This window comes from Seriola aureovittata, chromosome 2 (genome assembly GCF_021018895.1).
Source record: "Seriola aureovittata isolate HTS-2021-v1 ecotype China chromosome 2, ASM2101889v1, whole genome shotgun sequence".
Lineage (NCBI taxonomy): Eukaryota > Metazoa > Chordata > Actinopteri > Carangiformes > Carangidae > Seriola > Seriola aureovittata.
Genome location: NC_079365.1, coordinates 17,529,357 through 17,549,936, shown reverse-complemented (window position 1 = coordinate 17,549,936; position 20,580 = coordinate 17,529,357). Strand labels below are relative to the sequence as shown.

Sequence of the window (20,580 nt, the reverse complement as noted above, 5' to 3'; positions counted from 1 at the left end):
TATACTGTGCATGACATAATACTGATTGATGAAATTATTTTTTTCTCACAAATGTGGCCTTGACAAGATTAGATTCTCGTAGAAACAACTATATACTGCACAATATCACCACAACAACAATATCAGATGCCAGACCCTCTAGTGGTGTGGGCACATGCATGAATACAGCCTGGATTGATACTAACATGAACGTGTAGGCAGTGTAGCCTCCACACTCTCTGAGATGGCTGCCGATGAGTTCTCGTAATTGGGGAAGAAGTTCAGTTCTTAAACTTGTAATTCACCTTTGGTTTAGGACAGCAGTTCCCATATGATTATCCTAATTGTTATAATTAACTCTTAATTGTTTCATGTCATTTTGTTTTTTGTGTTCTGCAATTTATGCAGTTTATGCAGGGGATTAATTGTGTCACCGGCGTGTTTTGTGTATTTGTGTCATGTTTTGTTACACTGACAGTTCAATGGAAATGGCTTGAGTGGTGGGTTTAGTGTCGCAATTTTTGTTGCTCACCAGGAAATGGTAAATTGTACTTTATATATCTAGAAAACAGCCCTGTTTGCAGATTATCTGAGTGCGGTACAATGGTTGGGAGCACTTATCTGCCACTTTCTTCCTTCAGCTGTCCTCTTCACTGCTGATAGTGGTGTTCAGTTCTTTTTGCCTTTCTTCTCAGGAGACAAGGGGCCATGCTGTCCGTGTCTGTCTCAGTACTCAGAATGATCATTTGTTGGCTGTTTTCCTCCATCTGTTTTCCCTTCTCCCTCCCTCTGTGAGGAGGAAGTCTTCACTTTTCTCCATCAATTTTTCACTGTCTCATTAGACTGACACTTTCTAAGGTACAATAGGTGAAACGGCCCCTGAGAGACGGAGTCAATCTGAACTTTGCTTTTTTTTAGACACAGTCAAATACTGGAAAATGTTAATAGTTTCTTCAGTATCTCTGTAACATATTATTCTCACCACATGCACAGACTCTGTAGCAGATAACTCGTAGAAATAAACCCCACCTGAGAACAAATCAGGACTATTGTTAATTAGGAGTATTGCTAAAAATAAGGGTTTTGGTAAATTCTTGCTTCATATTTGACACAAAAACACTGAAAATTTATTTGAATATTAATTGATAAGTTTGACATTATCTCAACTAAAATTCCAATGTAGCTACTTTTACTTACTCTTCATTGCATTTTACATGACATCACTGTGTCCAGCCTGGTTAACATGGCAGCTGAAGTGTTATCACCATTATCTGGAAAAGGGCAAGGTTCTGTGGAAACGTACAGTCGATGGTGGAAACGCAGGCATGTTTAATGTTGTTTCCTGTTTGACAGACTGCTGGTCTGCTGCAGTGGAGAGGTGATACTTATCTGCACTCTGGCAGCTTTGCTTCTCTCTGTTTCATACCACTGTAACTTGTACATCTTTGGTGTTAGACTGTTGGTTGAAAAAAACAAGCAAGTTGGAGGCATCATCTTTGCCTCTGAGAGACAATGTTGGCCGATACTGGCTCTAACTTTTCATCTGGCATCATCATCGGCTCAAAAATTTAATTTGACCTATACTTTTGTTCATAACCAAATGCGTGCAAGTACGAGGCGTCATTCCCACCAGCCTCAGCTGTGCATTGTGGTTAGGACAGTTAAATTTAATTTAGTATGTAATTAGCTAATTAAAGCATGCTAGCTATGGTGGTGAATTATAATCATTGTTAATGTCATTGTGAACATTTTAGCGTGCTGATTTAAACATTTAGCTCAAAGCACCACTGTGCCTTAGTACAGAACCACTAGCATGGTTGTAGACACTTACACCCTCTTCATGTCCTGGCATTAACATCCAATCACAAATGATCAGCTCTCAGTTCAAGTGTGAACGCACCCAGGATGCACTGAGGGCGCATTTGAGGTGCGCTCACTCAAAACCACATTCAGAGGTGGTCTGGGCCACGTGTCGACATTCACATTCACACCCACTCAGCACACTGCTCGCTCTCTTTTAGTCTTGCTTTCTGTCTTTCTATAGAGTAAAATATTAATTTAAAAGAGAAAACTATTAATCAGTTCAAATAATTGACAGATTAATTGATAATGAAGATAACTGTTAGTTGCAGCCCTGACTGATAGGAAAATGACAACCCCCTCATTACACATAGAATCTGATCTGCTGATTCGTCCTATTGCTGCAAAACCCTCAGGTGTGCAGGTACCATTTTTGGGTTCATCAAGGTCACCCCGTTCTTTGGATTTAGGACCAATCTGATGTGAATTTGTGGGTGTCCCTAATCCGAGCTGCTAGTGGATGTGATTCATCAAGGGCCACCTGGGAAAAGCATGTCTCATTTCTTTGTGTATTGGGACTTAATGGCTCCTCTGGTAGCTCGTTCACAGGCTGTATTTGTGTCAGGCTTGACTTTGGTTATTCTTCCTCTCCAGCACCAGTGCTTTTATTCCTCGTTGAAATCACTCCTCTGGTGTAAAATGTATTCTCTGTATTTGTTATGCTGTCCCAGAGTGCCTCTGGGCATCTCCTCCACTAACACTTCCAGCTCCACACTGGAGAAAAATTTACTCTTCCTTTGTTTATCATTGAATTGATGCTTGGGAGGAAAATTGCAGCAAAATGTCATTTTAAAAAGAATATAATTATTTCTTGTTCAAAACAGATAATAGGGAAAATATGTACACCTAACATTTCCTGAGAGGAAAAAGCTGAAAAAGTAAATAAAGAAAAAAATAATCATGGGAGAGGATGCATATTTATACACAAGTGGAATCACCTCAGCTTCACTTCTGGTCAATACATTCCTTGGCTCATTTTTGGGGTATTTGCTGCTCTACAAAGCGATGCAAATATTACATTTTTGTCATACCAGAAATAATGGTAGTGCAGGTGTTTCTTGACAAGACACAATGATGATATTCATTTAATTAATTTATTTACGAAATAAATAATGAATAACGTCATATTCCCCGCAATAAGGCTGATCACTGCCTAGCTAGCGTGTTGGCAGGAGTTGATTATAGTGAAACATTTTGATGAAATGCTGTCATTGATAATGACTGTCAGCTGCTTTTACAGTTGCTCAAGAGTTATTCCTGTCTTCAGTGGGTGTCTGAGTGTGTAAGCTGCAGCAGGTTGGGCTACAGTCAAACAAATCGATGAGTGTGATGTGGATTTTTATGCCTCAATTACTTGTTTGTCAGCAGGATTACACAAAAAGTACTGAATTGATTTACACCAAACTCGGATGGGACATGGGCCAGGGAAGAACCCTTTAAATTTCGGTGCTGATCCAGTAAACAGGGTGGAACATGATTTTGTTTTTTTTCTTTATCACTTTCCTAAGCATTGCGAGATGGGACATATTCAGACAGAAAATAATGTTTGTCTCTTTATGTAAAAAAAGAAATCTGGCGTAGCATTTGAAGAGACTCTTATTTGTTGGTTACAGGCTATTTATTTCTTTTCACTAAAAAAGAAAAACAACAAAATACATAATTAGCCCAGGGGTCCCCAAACCTGTTGGATACAACTGTGTACACTACTGATCAAAAACTTTAGCACCTCCATTTTTCCACTTGTTACTGAAATTCACATAATTATTTTCCCAATGTTCTCTGGAAATTTGTGCTTGCAGAACTTCCCACATCTTTTGCTTTGCTTTCACCTTCTGTTCAGTTGATGAGCTTTAAGTCTGTAGAGTTTGCTGACTTTCCATCATGTGAAGCCACTCTCTCGCTCTTTTCTTCTCATGTTGCGGGTCATTTTCTCGCTGTAGTATGAATCCCTGACCGACTAGTATGTCTTCCTTTGTTAATTGTGTTTTTCCTCACCATTCTAATAATAATATACAGTCGTGCTCCTTGCAGTACAACATTGTGTGTGCAGAGTGTAGCACCACAGCGTGTTCCACCTCTGCCTTTCTACAGACAGAAGCTGCAAGTTAACCAATTACTTTTGTACCATTTAAGGTTGTTTGACTGCACTGGAACTGTTTGAAGTTCTTTAAAATTGGGTGGCGGTCTAAAAAGCGTGTGTACGATGTCGATTTCTTTTCACATATTTGTGTGACATATTCATATAGATCTTAGTTTATGATAATTGGACACACAGGACAAGACTACCTGTGTACTCCAGTGTGTTAAACATTTACACATTGTGTTATAAGTGTAATAACCATGCTCTTAGTTCTTAGATTATAGTGTGTGCATGTAAATATCCAGCCCATAATGTGACCCGTACACAACCCAAATATAGCAGTAAACATTTGAAGGGCATAAATCTGTCATTATACATTTATGAACTATTTCATATGATGTAGAGCTTTTATGACATTCCAGGAAAAAGAAACTCATCAAACCAGAATGCAGGATGAATGTATAGCAGTGTTTTACCGGCGAAGACCGGAAATCTTGTTTTAGAGCTCTAAAAATACCCTGAACAGTTTAATTTATTTAACCAAGGCCACATGTGATGTGTATGCACAGGGATCCCATGTAGATGTTGGTCTCCGGGCCAGGAACCTGGAAAGAGAGGACACAAGTACATCCTCTTTCTTTATGTAGACTATCTATGCTTCCCCCATTCTCTCAGGCCCTGCTGTAGAGTGGCTACAAATACACAGCTAGCATGAGAGAATGTGTGAGAGGTTTTTAAAGAGTCACACACCTGTGTGCGTTTTTAGCAGGATGCTTTTGGCAATTCTCTACACTCAAACTAATTTCATTCATCTTTAATCCTTTGTTGATGCAGGTTTCCTTTCACAGTGCTTCAGTACAACAAAGCACCATAATTACAAGGTTTATTTAACTGTGACATGTGAATTAGCTCAATAATTAAACTGACTTTAACGATTAACAGAGCTTGCATGGAACCTTTTGAACAGCTTCAGCATGCGCTGATATGTACTTGTGAGGCTCGTGAAGGGGAGCATCTACTTCAAAGTGTTGGTGATGGCCAGGGTGATCACATTTACCCATTTATGATTCATGACTTACTCTGCATTTCCAATCATGGTTGGCAAGGGCGAACTGGGAGTGACAACAACACAAGAAAAAAAGCAATATGAAGCAAAGATGGTTATATCCAGATCTGCCTCTGCCTTTTCTTTTTTCTTTTTTAATTTTCAAACAGTTTAATCAAAGTAAGGTGCAGCCATGTTCTGCTGGCCCCTGTAATTTCCCATGTCTGTTTTCTTAAAAAAAATACTGCAATGTAATGGTGTCTTAATGCCAGAGAAACAAAATAACAGATATATTTCTGTCGAAAAGTATTGCCATTTCTGCACTGTGGAGGATGTGAAGGAAAAATGACCCTACGATGACCTTGATACTCTGGACTGCCTTAAGTGCTCTCCTGGGTCCCTATGGCCCTGATACTGTAGGAGAAGATTATGGAGAAAATCAAACAAAAATCAATAAATACACTAGCCACAATCCCCTACCCAATTACCAAAGCCTACCGAGCACAGTTTGTCTCAGCGATTCCACAGCCTGTCTAATTATTGGCCTGCCCTCTGTCCCGGGTCTTCTGTTCATAAGACACAGCAAAACTGACCTGACAACCTGCTCGGCCTGGTGTGGGTTAAGTCTGCACCTAGCAGTGACTCTAGTAAAACGTATAGGCTCCATGTGTGGGTGTAGAAATAATAAAGGTGTCCTAAAGTCTCACAACAAATTTTAACAAAATCATTTTGAATCAAGGTTTTCACTGGTCTTAGATAAAGTCACATACAGTTATTTTTCAGCTTGATGTAATGTCAAGACACAGATGAATTACAATGTTAGCTGAACAGTGTTACATTTATCAGCACTCTTAACCAGTCAGTGCAGTAAAAACATTCTCCATTTATCAATTGATCGTTTTAGTCAAGTAAATGTCAGAAATATTTTACACACGTATGCTTTTTCCTAAACAACAGATCCTAAAGCCCAACATGACGTCTCCAGCTTGCTTGTATTCTCAGATCAACAGCCCAAAAGCAGCAAATTGGAGAAGCTGGTGCCAGAAAACATTTGTTGTTTTTCTTTTCGCTTGGAAAACCACTTAATTAGACAGTCCAAGTCCTGCCCTGCCATGTGCTCTGTTGTTTTTGCATACACACTATTTCATCTGCTTTTCTGTACAGCTGTAGTATGATTTTGAAGTCATAAATGTATTCAACAGCTGAAGCTGTCAAGTTGAGGTTGTTGAATGCTGAAAAGTGCATCTTGGTTATGTCTTAAGTCATATTTTCAAGCAAAATGAAAGTCTCTTATTTTGAAAGAGTGCCCGTGGTATTAACCTCCAGCGCATGAAGCAATAACAACAGTCAGTAAAACAGAGCGCACACATGGAGAGAGTGGATCTAGCTGTTGAATATTAATCCATTCAATATGAATCACCATTTAGCATTTCTTTCTTTCTCTCTCCACCCACCTGTCTGGCCATCAGTGCTGGTCTGAAAAAGTCAGAAGTGCTCACCTTTCCGCCTCCTGCCAAACAGTATTTTTTTAATACTTTTTGTACTGTTAATTAATGATTTTTCATTAATCATTTGCAGCTTTAATGTGCTAATGGATCCTTCAGAGAATTCATTTCAGGTGGGATTAATTTTTAGTAGATGTTCAGTGTGTAGGCAAAAAAGAAAAAAAAAAGAAGAAGAAGATATGAAAAATCTTACAAAAACAAGATGCACAGATGAGTCATTCAGCTTTGAGCAGAAGCCCGATGTTTTTATGCAAGAATATACTGTAAGTATTTTAAAGAAAAAAAAAGGTCAATTAAGTCATAATTATAAATGCAACAGTCAAAAAAAAATCTAAAATAAATAATGTGGTAAGGAAAGTAATGATTTAATTTAAGAGCAGATTTCAAGGCAGCCAATCAAGGCACAGTGTCTGAGCAGTGTAGGCCCTGATGGGTCGTTTTGTCCTGCTTCCAGTTGTGTTTACATTTCGAGAGTGCAAAAACATGTTTTTAAACTGAAGTGTCTTTTGCCATCTTACAGAACCCATTACATCCTGATGCTTTTGCTCTGCACCTTCACATAATTGCTAAGGTCTATGTGGCCATTTTGCAGGACGTGATATACCCTAATTTCCCTTGTAAACAGTATTCTCACGATGTTTCCATTTCCCACCACCAAATAATAGCGTCTCAATGACACTAGACCTGAGGCAGGACACTGCATACAGCAAATTTGAAATTGCTGTGATGAATGCCAGTAAGAAACTGAATATCTTTTGCAGCCTCCTGAATCATCACACCTGAACATGTCTAATTCTTTTACAGGATGCAGTGAAGCAAACACTTGTCCACTTCCTTCATCCCTTAGTGAACCGATTGTCTCCCTGCAAACAGTCGAGGATTTGTATGAAAGAAGTGAAACAATAACAGAAGCAGTTCAGAGTGGCTGCTCTCTATTTTACATGCTTTATATTCATTTGTAGTCAGGTGTTTCTGTTATTTTCTCCCAGGGCTAAATGCAGTGCTTTTAAAACCCACCCTTACTCCGCTCATTTAGCATGTAATGCTTTTATGCTTGGATCTTTTTAAGTGTGCCACTGGACTGTTAAGTCTACTCCTATTTAGTACATCTTCTCTGCAATATTGTATTTGTCAGCTCCTCTCCAGTCCTTTGTTATGTAACACCAACAAGCCAAATAAAAACGCCTTGGGCATCCATTATAATCTGTAACTGAAAGCCAATATAATTCTGACAAATCAGAATTTGCCGGTGAAATATGAACGCTGAATCCCACCGTGTAGCTGTTGAATTGACAGCGATGCGCCATACTTCATTTTTTCGCATTTGATCATTTATTGATGGGGTCTTAACTGCAACATTAAACTACTGTCTATATGTCATCATGCATACATGCACATCGGTATGCAATATGTAGCAGCCCATGTCTCTGGCTCGGGCTGATGAGCCAAACCAATGAGGATACACAGATGTTTGTGAAGGAAATGTGCACCAATAATTGATGTTGGTGAAATCACTGAAACTGACAACGTTGTTCCTGCAGCAGCGTGAGGAGCGTCACTGCTGTCATAATTGGGCCGAGAGACAGATGGTGAGAGAGATGATAGGACAGAGTTTGAAAAGAAGTTAGCTGTCTCCTACAAAGAGTGCCTCTGAAGTATGTGTGTGTTCAATCTACAAGCCTGATTATCATATCCTACATGTGTGACGTTCCTGTTGTTCCACTGAACAGTAACTACCTGTCAGTTACATCCACTTTGCTTGAAAGTGGAACGTCAGCAAGGGGCATGGGGACTCTGTACTCGCAGGATCTGTTGAGAAACTATAATAATCTTAACAGTTTCAACTCTTGGAGAGTTGTCATGAATTTGCCATTGTGTAAGAAATGATTTATGGTCTAAAAGGCTTGGGAAGGCTTGATGAAACACAGGGTTCAGAGATGGAGGAAGAGTGCAAGGTGTGAATACAGAGGTCTATGTTACCATAATACCGTGCTTTTACTCTCAATTTATTGAACCCATACCCCAAACTCTTTTAATCAAAGCACTAACCACTAAATGCTGCAGTCTGTGACTCAAATCCACAGCACTTTTCAGCATAAGAAAATAATATTGCTTGTGGTTTAGTCTAGTCTAGAATATAATCAACATCTACTTTATTTAATGTTACATTAGATCAAGCAGCAGCTAATCTGTTGCACTTTGGCAGCAGCAAAATGGACAAGTCAGGATGAAGCCTGACATCAATTTTAGCAAATTAAAACAAATTGACTTTAAATCATTAATATGGAGTTACCGAACTGCAGCCACAGTGTGTTTCTCATATTGCTTGGCATTTAGCATATGCCGAAAGGGTGAAAGTAACAGACATTGGCGTTGCATGAGCGGAATAACCAAACATGGTGTATGAAAGGTTAATGAGCCCGCAGAAGTAAAGTGGTCGTGTGAGACTTCTAGCCTCTAGAGGAGTGAGGCAAGTAACAGAGGAAGGACAGCAGCTTTAACAGAGGCAGCGTGGCTGGCAGTGTGGAGGCTGCACATTCATAAAGACAGATTATACAGATCTAAGATGTGTCGCATGTAGGGTGTGAAGATCTGAGTTCAGCGGTGAAGCAGTGAGGTCACCACGAATCATTTTCACTCATGATTGACTGGAAGCAGACATGCGGTATTATTGGCCTGTCTGCACTTGTATCCTACTGTGGTGTTTCCTCTGTCCATTACATGTACATGTATGTAAACACGAACATGTTAATAAGTGTTGATGGGACTCATTTTAGCTTTGGGAATTAAATTAGCACTTACAAGTTTTAGATATATACACCAGATAATCAACAGTTTGTGACACTTCTATCATCTATTAAAATGGAATTGTGCGCTTAAATTGCTACTAATCACAAACTTTAAAGGAAATGTGTATGTTAATTTATCTCATTGCATTTGCATTTGCTGTAAATCAGGAACTTGCTTTTTATTCTCACCAACTTTTACATCTCTCGCAGGAAAGGAGGCTGTGTGCACATCCGTTCCTGGAGATCTACCGGGACGGTCAGATCCAGTTCATGGCCCCCTTGGCTCGACAGGGAGATTTCTATGTACCTGAAGTCCGGCAGGTAGAAAGACGGCTCTCAGAGGAATTGCACAGTGACACGGAAATCTCAGGTACGTGTTCTTCATGTAGTAATGCATAAGCACATACATTTTTGTTGTACTTATAAACCTAGAGGGAATCAAAGCCCTTCAACCACTCAGGACCACAGGCTTCCTGGTGTTACTTCTGAAAGTGGATGTAATGTAACGTCCCATCATTCAAATATAGAACATAAGCAGGCCAACAAATGCAAGTTTCACGTGGAAGTGATTATCTTCTTACAGAGTAAAAAAAAAAAAATATGTGTAGAAGGATATCTAGAGTACAACACTTAAAGTTATTAATTTTGTGTCACACTGAGGACATAATCCTGGTCATCATTTCTTCCACAAATAACCTCAGAAGTGAAAAATGGTCACACAATGAAGGGCAATAAGTATTAAGCATTAAATAATGACTATTGTATTTTGATTTATTTACACAAACTGTCTTATATACTTTATTACTATTTCTGGTGGGACTACAAAACGAATGTAGAGTCTGTGATGTGACTCATTAGCATTAGTTTTCGTAGCTTGGATTTGGATCTGACACCTGCCACTGTGTTGATCCATTCTGTATATTTTCATTAGATTTAACTATTCATTGATTTTTCAGGTCTTTTTTTGGTTGCTTGCTTCCCCAGAACGAGCCTTTTAAAACAGAAGTGACATACAGTATTATCAGCATATAAAGTTGACATTGTGAACAACAGTTGCTTCTTTACATTGATATATATCATTGATTTGCAGCTGTGTTGCTGCCAACTGACAGATTTTCAGTTCAGTGCTCACACCAGCTCTGCTCTCTCTCTCCACCACCTCCTCAGGGAAAATCTGGCTCTTTAGCTGCTAAATGCTACGCTATGTTGGCCAGCTTATAAAATGGGAAAAAGTTAGAATTTTTCTCATGTAGTTCTATACAGTCAGCTACTTTCTGATGGCCATCACGAAACTGCATGTCAAGGGGCCTGTATTTTGGCTTCAGCATTCAGCTGTGGTTGTCACCGCTCGGGTGGGACCCAGGGGAACTGGACCTTGTTTCTACTGCTGTTTTGTTTATGAGCAGCCCCACAGAAGAAAACTGTGATTGACACCTTCTTAGGTGTAAATGAAAAGGCCAGACACAACAGCCTCTGGTGGAAGTGTGTTAACACTCAGCAAGGGGTTGTCCACAGCTACACGGACACCATATGGAAATCTTGCTTTCACTGTAAAAGATGCACAAACACTTAAACACAGTTCCACTTGACACTGAGTTATCGTCACGAGACATAAACGCTTGTGAAGGAGTGTTTGGAGGAGTCATTATTGGATGAAGTGAGATGAAGGGATGAGCTCAAATGGAGTGTTAAGATAAGCCTATTTGATGAAAACGGCTTCATAGCACCTAACTGCTACGGCTTTGTGGCAGAGGCCGTATTGTTCAATTCAGTTCAATTCAATAAAGCTGCAGTGAATCCAAATATAAACATAAAGGACACAAATCAATGTGAAAACCACAAACAACAAAACAAAATACACATTAGACAGCATGTTACAGTGTAAATTCAATTGTGAACATGCATTAGATTGAATGGATTCTTTAGGAATATAGAGAATTGTCGCCAAAGCAACTTTTGGATTAGTCGACTGGCAGAAAGTTTATCAGCAACACTTTTAATAATTGATTATTTATTTAACATTCATTCATTCATCAAGAATTTATGCAAAATATTCTCTGATTCCAGCTTCTCAAAAGTGAGAATTTGCTGCTTTTGTCTGTTTTGAACAGATGTCATAAAGGCATCACACTGGGCTCTGGGAACTTGTGGTGGGCTTTTTTTTTTTCACTATTTCCTGTCATTTTATGAACCAAGTGATTAATAGATTATTCTTACATGTCTAAGATGTAGTCAGAAAGCATAAGAAAACTGTCTAAGATGCATAAAGCAGACAGAAGTAAGTGAGCCTCCACTGTTTGGTGTATGCACTGTGGAGCAGAGTGCACAATGATTGATTTATCCCACTGGCTTTATCCCGTTATTCAACTCTGATGTTTGAAATGATTCTGGAAAATCTACCTCCAAAATATTCAATTGTTAACAAATTGCTTTTATTTTCTTGCTTTTTTTTGGTTAAAGCCACTCAATTAAGAATTATAGCACATGTTTATAATTCATTTGTCTGGTCATGGCCACCCTCTAACATCTAGTGTCACATCTTTCTCCCATGACACCTCAGAAGCTCCCCTCTGCATCTCTGCTACAAAACAGAGTGAAACTGAGAGATGCTGACAAATCCAGTGCTCTTCTTCATGTGTCATGAGCGCGGTGCAGAACACAAGTGGCATTTGGGTCCATGACTGTGAATGATAATGTGACAGGTAGCCATGCTCCTGTCACACTTGTATCAACTTACCCAGGTCAGTGGAGCATTCGGGACACCGGAGGCTTCTCTGGTCCAATGATTCCCAACCCACCCATCGTCTACTCCAATCCCTCCCCCATACTCATTAGTGACCGGATTAAACCCCCAGCCTCCCCACACATGGCTCCTCACTCCGTCAGAGAGCCGTCTAAAAACCGCCCTGTCATTCTGGAGCGTATAGCTCACTTTGCTACTCAAGCGGCTTCGCTGTTTTTTAAGTCTTTGGGGGCAAGTTCAAGTCAAATTGAAACTCAAGCCCATGAGAGCAAGTCCAAGTTATACCGCAAGTCAAATTTCACCACCACAACACTATACAGATGCCATATTTACAGTGTCAATCATTTACTGTGATGGAGAGCAGTGACAGTGGCTTTGATAGATGTGTACAACTTAATGCAGAAGTATAAATCAAGCTCATCAAGTGTTTATAGCTGCTCTGAACGGCCACACTGGAAGGTGGGATGAGAAGCCCGCCGTCATAGAGAGGGGCAAAATGCGATAGTCATTCAAACTGAGATAATGGTAACACTTCCAGATAAGCTCTTCCTCGAAGGCATTGCACTTGACTTGTACTGTAAAGTAACAAAAGTTAGAGTGTGAAAATTTAAGCAAGAAAGAAAAAAAAAGCTTCAGAAGAAAGTACGAACCCTGCTCATTTTCTCACTTCTGCACAGCTGCTGTGTGCAGTTGATGGCGTGTTTTGGCTGAAGGATATAGCAAATGTGTTTTTGTTTTTTCCTTTAACACAGCTGAGACCACATCTTAAAAAGCCTAAAAAACAAACAATTACCGATTTTACATTGTCAGCTGAATGTTTTTTGCTTTCCTAGTCTCACATCAAGTCGAGTCTTAGAGGAGTAAAGTCGGACTTGAGTCCAAGTCTCAAGTCCACATCTCTGCCTGCCACCCTTAACACACAATACCTTGATCTGCACTGATTTTGACCCAGACAGGATTTAAGCCTGATTATAATAATTATCCTTCTGTAAAGTAAGTTGCAGTAAGCACATTAAATCTTGACACGCTCATGTTCCAATAATGGATCAACTGACTGTATGTAGAGACTGATGCCTGAAGGCGCCACGAAACCCCTCCAATCAAACGTAGAGACAATTTTCACCTTTAAAAAATGAAATATCATGCCTAATGTATCTTCCAATCCGAATGGGATTTTTCTTCCCCATTGACTGATTAAATTTTGTGACTTGCTTTAGGCGTTCAACCAGCAGAGGAGGAACCAACATTAGACCAAACCCGTTGCTCTTTCGGAGCTCAGTCTGCATATTTCTGATGTTTTCTTTCATTTTCCTCCTCCCTCCATCAATCACATGCACTTGAGGTGGGTGTAAATTAATCAGGGAGAGCTTGTGGCTACATTCAAATTTGGTTGTTTTCAATTTGAATTTTGAGTGCATCTTTATGAAGATAAATAGGAGCTCATTGTCTACTGTACATTGTATTTAGCGCTGACTGGTACACATCTTTTCTTCCACCAGGTGAAAATAATCATAGTCCACTCTAATGTTGTTGTCGGGAATAAATGATTCATCATTCATCGGCCCTGCAGATAAAACATGCAGTTAGTTCTCGTGGTTCACCTCACATTCAAACTCCAGTGCGTGCTCAATCCCAGCCTCAGTCTCATATTCTCTGTCAACATGAGGTCATTTCCACTGCAATATCTCTCTCTCGCTCCCTCATCTTTTCTAATATCGTATTTTTGGGGGACGTGTGACACAATATGAACCTTTAGTACTTTCATGTTTTGATCAAGTGCAACACAGCACACACAGCAGCAGGGTAAGCCTACGTGAACAAACAGTATCTCTTTATAAACTAGCAGAGTCGCTCCTGATACAATTTACAAAGTATTGTCGGTGTAATTAATGCTGTGTACTGTTGTGTACTGTATGCCATTTCCTCTTTCTGTGTTTTGCATGTAGTGTGGGGAGACTCTTGAGCGTGATGTTCAACATCCCTCTGAAGTGAATCTTTCTGTTTTCTACCTTTTGAAGTTTAACAAGGAATGAATTTACTGTGTTGAGAGCCTGTCACAGAGTTTTTTTTTTGACAATGTCAGCAGCTGCTGCCACTAAACTTGATGTCTTTTTTTCTTCACCTTTGACAGTCCTCTGTCTTGAAGTGCATGTTTAATTTTGTGTAGGTTACAGCCAGTGTTGAATTCCCAGAATGAAATGTTAAGTGGATTTTCAGAGCAAATACATTTGTTGACTGATAATCGGTGACTTTGAACGCTGACAACCTGTGACATTACGATACAGTCGTAACGACTGTATCGTAATGTCACATGTATTAAAACGTCCCTGGAGTTTGTCGGCTAACTATTCTGTTAACAGCGCAAACCTCAGCTATCGCTTGTCCCATGTCACAAAGTATTTATCACCTACAACATTGACGATTAGCGTCCTTCTATCCACTGTTTCATGTGAAAGGTTAGTTCTTGCCATCCGTGTGTATCATCATCATCATCTTCCTCATCGTCATCATGTCTGCAGGTAATGACAGGCTGGCTTGGTGTAAGGACGTGTATTGACTTGAGAAGAGCGTTATGTGCAAACACTCACGGGCAAAAAGACAAAAGGTCAAGAGACTGGAACACACAAGTATGACACTGATCCTATTAACCTGCGGAGCACAAACTCAGAAACACTGAGGGGAGAAGTGGTCGGGCTGCTTATGTGATCCCGTCCAATTAAAGAGCATGAGACCTTTAGCTTCCAGGAGTTTCTAATTAACTTCAAGTCACAGCACGAGGTGTTGCTGCTCCTCTCCTAGTTCATTAACAACCAGGAAAATGTGTGAGTGTGTGTGTGTTCTCTGTCATCCAAAAAAGCTAAAAAACTAAAACAAAACAAAATTGCAACAGCACTGTAGCTATTTCTGCACAACTTGTAGGTTTATGAAAATATAACAATTAAACAATGCATCAGAAAAAAACTGCTAGATGCATAAAAGGACATTGTAAGCCAGGATTATCCTATTAATTGTAAGGAGTTTAATGGTTTGATTTACCATAAACCATATACTGTGTGTATGTATATATATATATATATATATACAGTAATCCATCAAAAATAGCTGAGAAGAGACGGCCTTAAAATCGCTACCAAGTTATGATATCACTTTAGGTTGGACATTTTTTATGGCCCTGAACTATTTTAATAATCTTTCTAAAGCATACCGTTTGGTCTCATTATATGAACTATGATATACTGACAGCGTTTAATTTCAAGTAGCATTTTCAAGAGGAATATTGTGATATTTGGCTCCATGCATACGATGTACAAATGATTCATCATTTTGGTGTAAAATAAAGGACAAATTATGGAAGAGAAAATTGTTGTTCTGGACCAAAATCACTGTGCAGCCCAAATACCATCATGCAGATTTTGGTTGAATCCCAGCCCTGGATTTTTTTGGGCAGCCAGGCTTTTCTCATGTGGCGTTTGTTTATAGAAGCCCTCTCACCATCTGTCCTTCCCCTCCCTTTGTTTTGTCACTGCTCTAGGTGCAGACTCAAACAGTGAATACAGCTCAGGGAGTGGGGTTCTCCTGTCAGACAGCAGAGAGACGTCCCTGGCGGCCTCCTCTGTCCACTCCTCTGTGCTTACCCAGGATCAAGGGGATAGAGACTACAGAGGCAGAAGCTCAGGGGGAACTTCATTTAAAGAACTGGACTGGGGGGAGCAGGATGGTGGACAGCAGGAAGAGAGAGAAGAGTGGCCTCATGGAGACTCCGACCAGAAGAGCCCGGAGGTTCCCACTCAGGAGTGGTGGGGTGTCGTTGGAGGGGAGGAGTGAGAAATTCAGTCAGACATATTGGTTAAGAATGAGAGAATAAAGAGAATGGTGGGTGATACTCTTTATTTCTCTTATTGTCTACATATACCATGAAAAGACCAAAACCAACAGCGTGTTAGTCAAGTTCTCAATACGCACTGCCTTCACTACCCTGAGAGCCCGTTCTCTCCCACAGGAGAGGTTCATTTTTAAAAACAGGACATAAATATTTGATTTTGTTTCAAAATAAGATATTTCCTAAAACAGCTGGGCACTGATGTAGTTTTTAGCAAATATTAACTAAACTGGAGTAAATCAAATGTGGATTAATCCACATTAGGTTTGCTACAGTGGTTTCGGCAGCAGGATGGTGTATGTTGGATCAATTGTGCAGTGGAGGTGTATGGCCGAGGAATAAGCAATTTCAGGCTTTGGCTAATTTTGTTAATTCATTGTTCATTTTGGTCTTTTCATGAGGATTTTTTTGATGATAAAAAAATATGGAATACCACCAGACTACTCCTTGAATCCTTCAATCGCACAGTTTTAAGATGAAAGTGTTACAATCTGTTCTGAAAACAGAAAACAGAACATAATATTCAGGTAGCCTGAGTTTCTTGAGACATTTTTACAGAAGGGATGCCGCTTGTCGAAATTATACGAGATGACTGAAGTGAGTGTTTGTCAGCCAAAGCATTTTACTTGAATATCTTAAACCGCTGATATTTTCTCTCTCTATTTGAAAGGATCAAAGCTGTTGTGTAATAAGGAGGTCTTTATTTTGCTGGACTGCAGCTAACCATAGCCTGCATTTCTAATGAGGTATTTGTTAGAGGATTGTAACACAAATATAAAAATAGGGAATTCTGTTCATTTCAAGTATATTTGGTGAATTGTTTACACAGGACCTCAATGTGATTTATTAATAACTGACACAAGGCATTGAAATTAGTATAAGCACATTATAAGTAAGCACAAAGTGTTCTTCACTGTTTTTGTTTTTGTTTTTCTTCTGAGCATTTGAACACCTTGTTATGAATTTTAAAATGTGTATTTTTGTATTTTTACCAGGTTGTGTGTTGGCATCGCTCTGTTGTTGATTTCCAAAGATAAAGGTGTGAATGAATATAATATGATTACCTTCTTCCTGTAGTCCTCCTGACGACCTCTGAGATTTAAGACATGATTATGGTGAGTGTGCAGTCAAGACAAGTGGGCTTACCATTAATATTAATTTCACTATGACTGAACCACTCCACCTTGTATTTACAGTGACTCTACATCTAGCCTCTGGAATTCTTAAACACCCCCCCACCACCACCACCACCACCACCACACACACACACACACACACACAAACACACACACATTCATTCCCAGCTTCTTCATTTTCTGTTTAGACATCAAATTCTGTTATTTTCCTCTCCCAACCTTTCTCCCCTCTGCTGTCTCATCGCACGGGCTAATTCCTGTTTGTTTTTTCACCTTTTGCTCTGTCTCGCCTTTTTCCTCTTTGAAATAAATATGGCAGCTGCAGCCTCAAAGACCACCTGATGACCCGCAGCCTCTAATGTATGTCCAGTCATATCCATGTCCTTTATCTTCCGACAAACAGGAGATCACACCGAGCCTCTCACAGCAAGCCGTGCTCGCTTGGAGGGTGTGGGCAGCACGAAAAGGATGTGCATGTGTGAAGTCCAGTGAGAGATGAGCCATATAGCAAACAGCTTTTGCATAGTCTCACGCATGTGCATTTAAGATTCTCTAGACAATTTTTTTTAGTCTGACAGAAATGAGTCATAAGGCTTTCCTTAACTACAACTGTGTCATTCGATTGTCAGATAAACTGCCAATTTAAGTGCGGGTCCATCCTGCAAAGGCTACACATTGACCCATCAGACTGTGTTCAGTGCAGTCAAAACCTACTTTATCCAAATATAGCTGTTGTGAAGTTGCTCTTTACACTGTCATAATACAGTCTTTATAAACACATAATCATAGTGCATAAATAGGTAATGCAAAATCAAGAAATTAAAGTAGGCGCATTCATTCAACTTAACTATTCCACAGCTCCTCTCCCTGACTGAGGCCCTTGGCTGCTGGTCCAACCAGGAAGCAGTTTGAAGTCGCTGAGAGTTATTGGAAACCTGGAACAAATCTTGGACATTGACCGATTTCGGATTTTACAAAGAAAATTAGATAACCCAGTAAACCTATTTCTTGGATCAGGTCTTGGGAGGATGTTGTTCGATGGAGCCGCGATTGTTTCTTTTTCTTTCTTTTTTTATTTTTGTCTGAGTTGCATTTTTCAGCATTATCTGTCTGTCTGCTCCCTAAGGAAAACAATATTGCATTCAGAGAGCTGTGGAGCTGCCTACCTGTTCATTAGAGTGATTTTGTTGACATTTGCTTGTCAAACTACTGTCGACAACATGGAAATGTGAAAAAAAAAAAAACAAAGCAAACAAGCAAACCAGGGCTCGGACAGTGTCACTTATTCATTAATTTACTCTACAGTGGAGTTGCGTCAGACTTAATTGGCAGAATGCTGAGCTTTGACCTGACAAATGCTCCGCAAACAAAATGATCTATAGTTGGTCTTTACATTTTTAATCTAAATGCTGATTACTTCAAGTTCCCAGAGGATAAAGTTAAACAAGATGGATGGGCTTTAGGAGTACGAGTGAAGCCCTGAGATGCTTTGTGTGTGTATAATTATAAAACCTTTATGGGAGCAGTGGCTGTTCTCTGCTTTGTCTTACACATGAGGTAGTAACTTGTTGAAACCATGCTCTTCTGTTAATTAGTTAATTATTTGTAGGCTACGATGTTTATTGTCAGCTAGAGCTGGTCCTGAAATTGCGTTGTATTGATGGCCATTTAAAGGATCATTCCACTTAATTACAACTTGTTCCTTTAATTTTGTAGTTTAGGATGGCGATTCCCATTGGTGATTGCACTCACCAAAGTAATTGCTGAGATCTGGGAACGCCAGTTGTAAAAATCCATCACAGTTTATAGAACGACTTTCTGGTTGACCTTTCCTACCTGCACTAGTTGTGCATGCACATAGTTTTGCTGTGCAATGAGGGATAAGCTTGGACTTTGCTATAGTCATATTGTCGGTTACCAGGAATTATTAATTTTAGTGAGAACAATGTTATAACCAGAAACGATGGCCAAAACTATAAGGACCTAGCTGTAATCAAACAGAATTAAGCAAGGATGAAGTCTTGAGATGGAAAGTTGAAGCTATGACCTTCCGGTTACATGATGATCTCTGGCTATTCACCCAGATGAAAACAAATAGACAAAAATCACATCAGTCAAATTTAATTCATATGGCTCAAATTAGGAAAAAAAAAAAGAAAAACTCAACAGCTAAATGTCTTTCCAACAAGTTGCTCAGGGAAATCTGCCAACCCATGAATTCAGCTCTATAGTTTCAATAAAAACAGTTCCCAGTGAGGTCTGTGCACTCTCCAGAGAAACTGTTTTCATATAAACATTTCAGTACCTTGAAAACCACAAAGCAAATTTCATCCACCTCCATTGCATTGAGATGGCAGCAAAAATGTCAAAAGATATCCCAGAACTGATATTAAACTAAAACTATCTGTATGGCTGCTACTAGTAAGTGACTGCAGAGAAAAAGAGCTTTTTGTGACTTGGTCGAACTCACCCTTTAATAGCTAATTTCGCTCACACTGAATCCCCCTGCTGATACACAGTGGATACTGTATTGTGGAGGAATATTCGTAGGTACTTGAAAGCGGTGACTCATCTTAGGCAAAAGCACCATGATCAGAAGATATTCTCCACTTCCTCTCTGCACTGTCCACACTGTAGGTGAAGTTATTCCTTTTTTTTGTAACAAAACCACACATTTCCACATATCAACAAAAACAGAAACGCCACAGAGAGAAAGGAAATTCTGGATTTTGGACTGGTTGTTTTGTCATCATTCATTACCGTCAAATTAATCAGAAAACCACAAAGGAAGCAGCAGTCAGATTGATGCGCACTGACCACTGGCTACTGGCTACCAGCACTTTGTTTCTGTCCTCTGTAATTTCCCTCGACATTAATTGGCATGTTCCTATCTAAACTCTGCATTCCACCCACATGCCCTCAACTATTGTAATGTAAACTACAATTCTGTTTCAGGAGGAAATTGGTCCCTTTGTGTTAGCTGAGGGAATTATGCAACAAGCAGGACTCGCTCGTCATTTTAATTGCTACTGTACACAAGAAAAGTTCTTCTTTCCCCAACCCCTAACTGCAAAGTAGCTATTGTTAGTCTGGAAATGAAACATCTGAAAATGGTGAGGTGTGTTCTGTACGTGTGGGTGAGAGGAGGGAGGTGGTGGTGGTGCTTAAGTATGGGAAGGTGACAGAAATGGGTGAGCAACGAACCTGAATGATTCATACAGAATGAACTTGTTTGTTGCTTCCTGACTATTTCCAGATTTAATTGTGACTGGTTGTGCAGCAGGGGTAAAGTTGGACCAAAAAAAACAAACCGGCGCAGCAGACCTTTTCTGCACTCTTCGCTAATTATGCAACAGGAATGTTGGTGATGTAATGTTGATATGAATGAGAAAAAAAAAAAAGTGCACAGTTTGTAGCATGAAATAGTGTCTCTGCAGAATGCTTTGCTGCAGAACAGCATGCTGTATAGTTAACCTTAATTACCAGTGAGACTCTGAAGTTCCACCCACTGCTGGCTGCACAGTTGTTAAATAGTTAATAGGCTGAATCAATACAGTAAGGTC

The 20,580-nt window shown here is 39.7% G+C and overlaps 1 protein-coding gene across 1 annotated transcript in view; it reads left to right on the top strand.

Annotated features, from left to right (window-relative positions):
• LOC130184337 (testis-expressed protein 264) overlaps nt 1-17,344 on the top strand; it is a 32,861-nt gene extending 15,517 nt beyond the window's left edge. The window contains exons 3-4 of the mRNA XM_056400291.1: nt 9,469-9,628; nt 15,534-17,344. Coding sequence (XP_056256266.1) covers nt 9,469-9,628; nt 15,534-15,826 — 453 coding nt within the window. The 3' untranslated portion in view covers nt 15,827-17,344. The remainder of the gene's footprint in view (nt 1-9,468; nt 9,629-15,533) is intronic.
• The last annotated feature ends 3,236 nt before the right edge of the window (nt 17,345-20,580 follow it).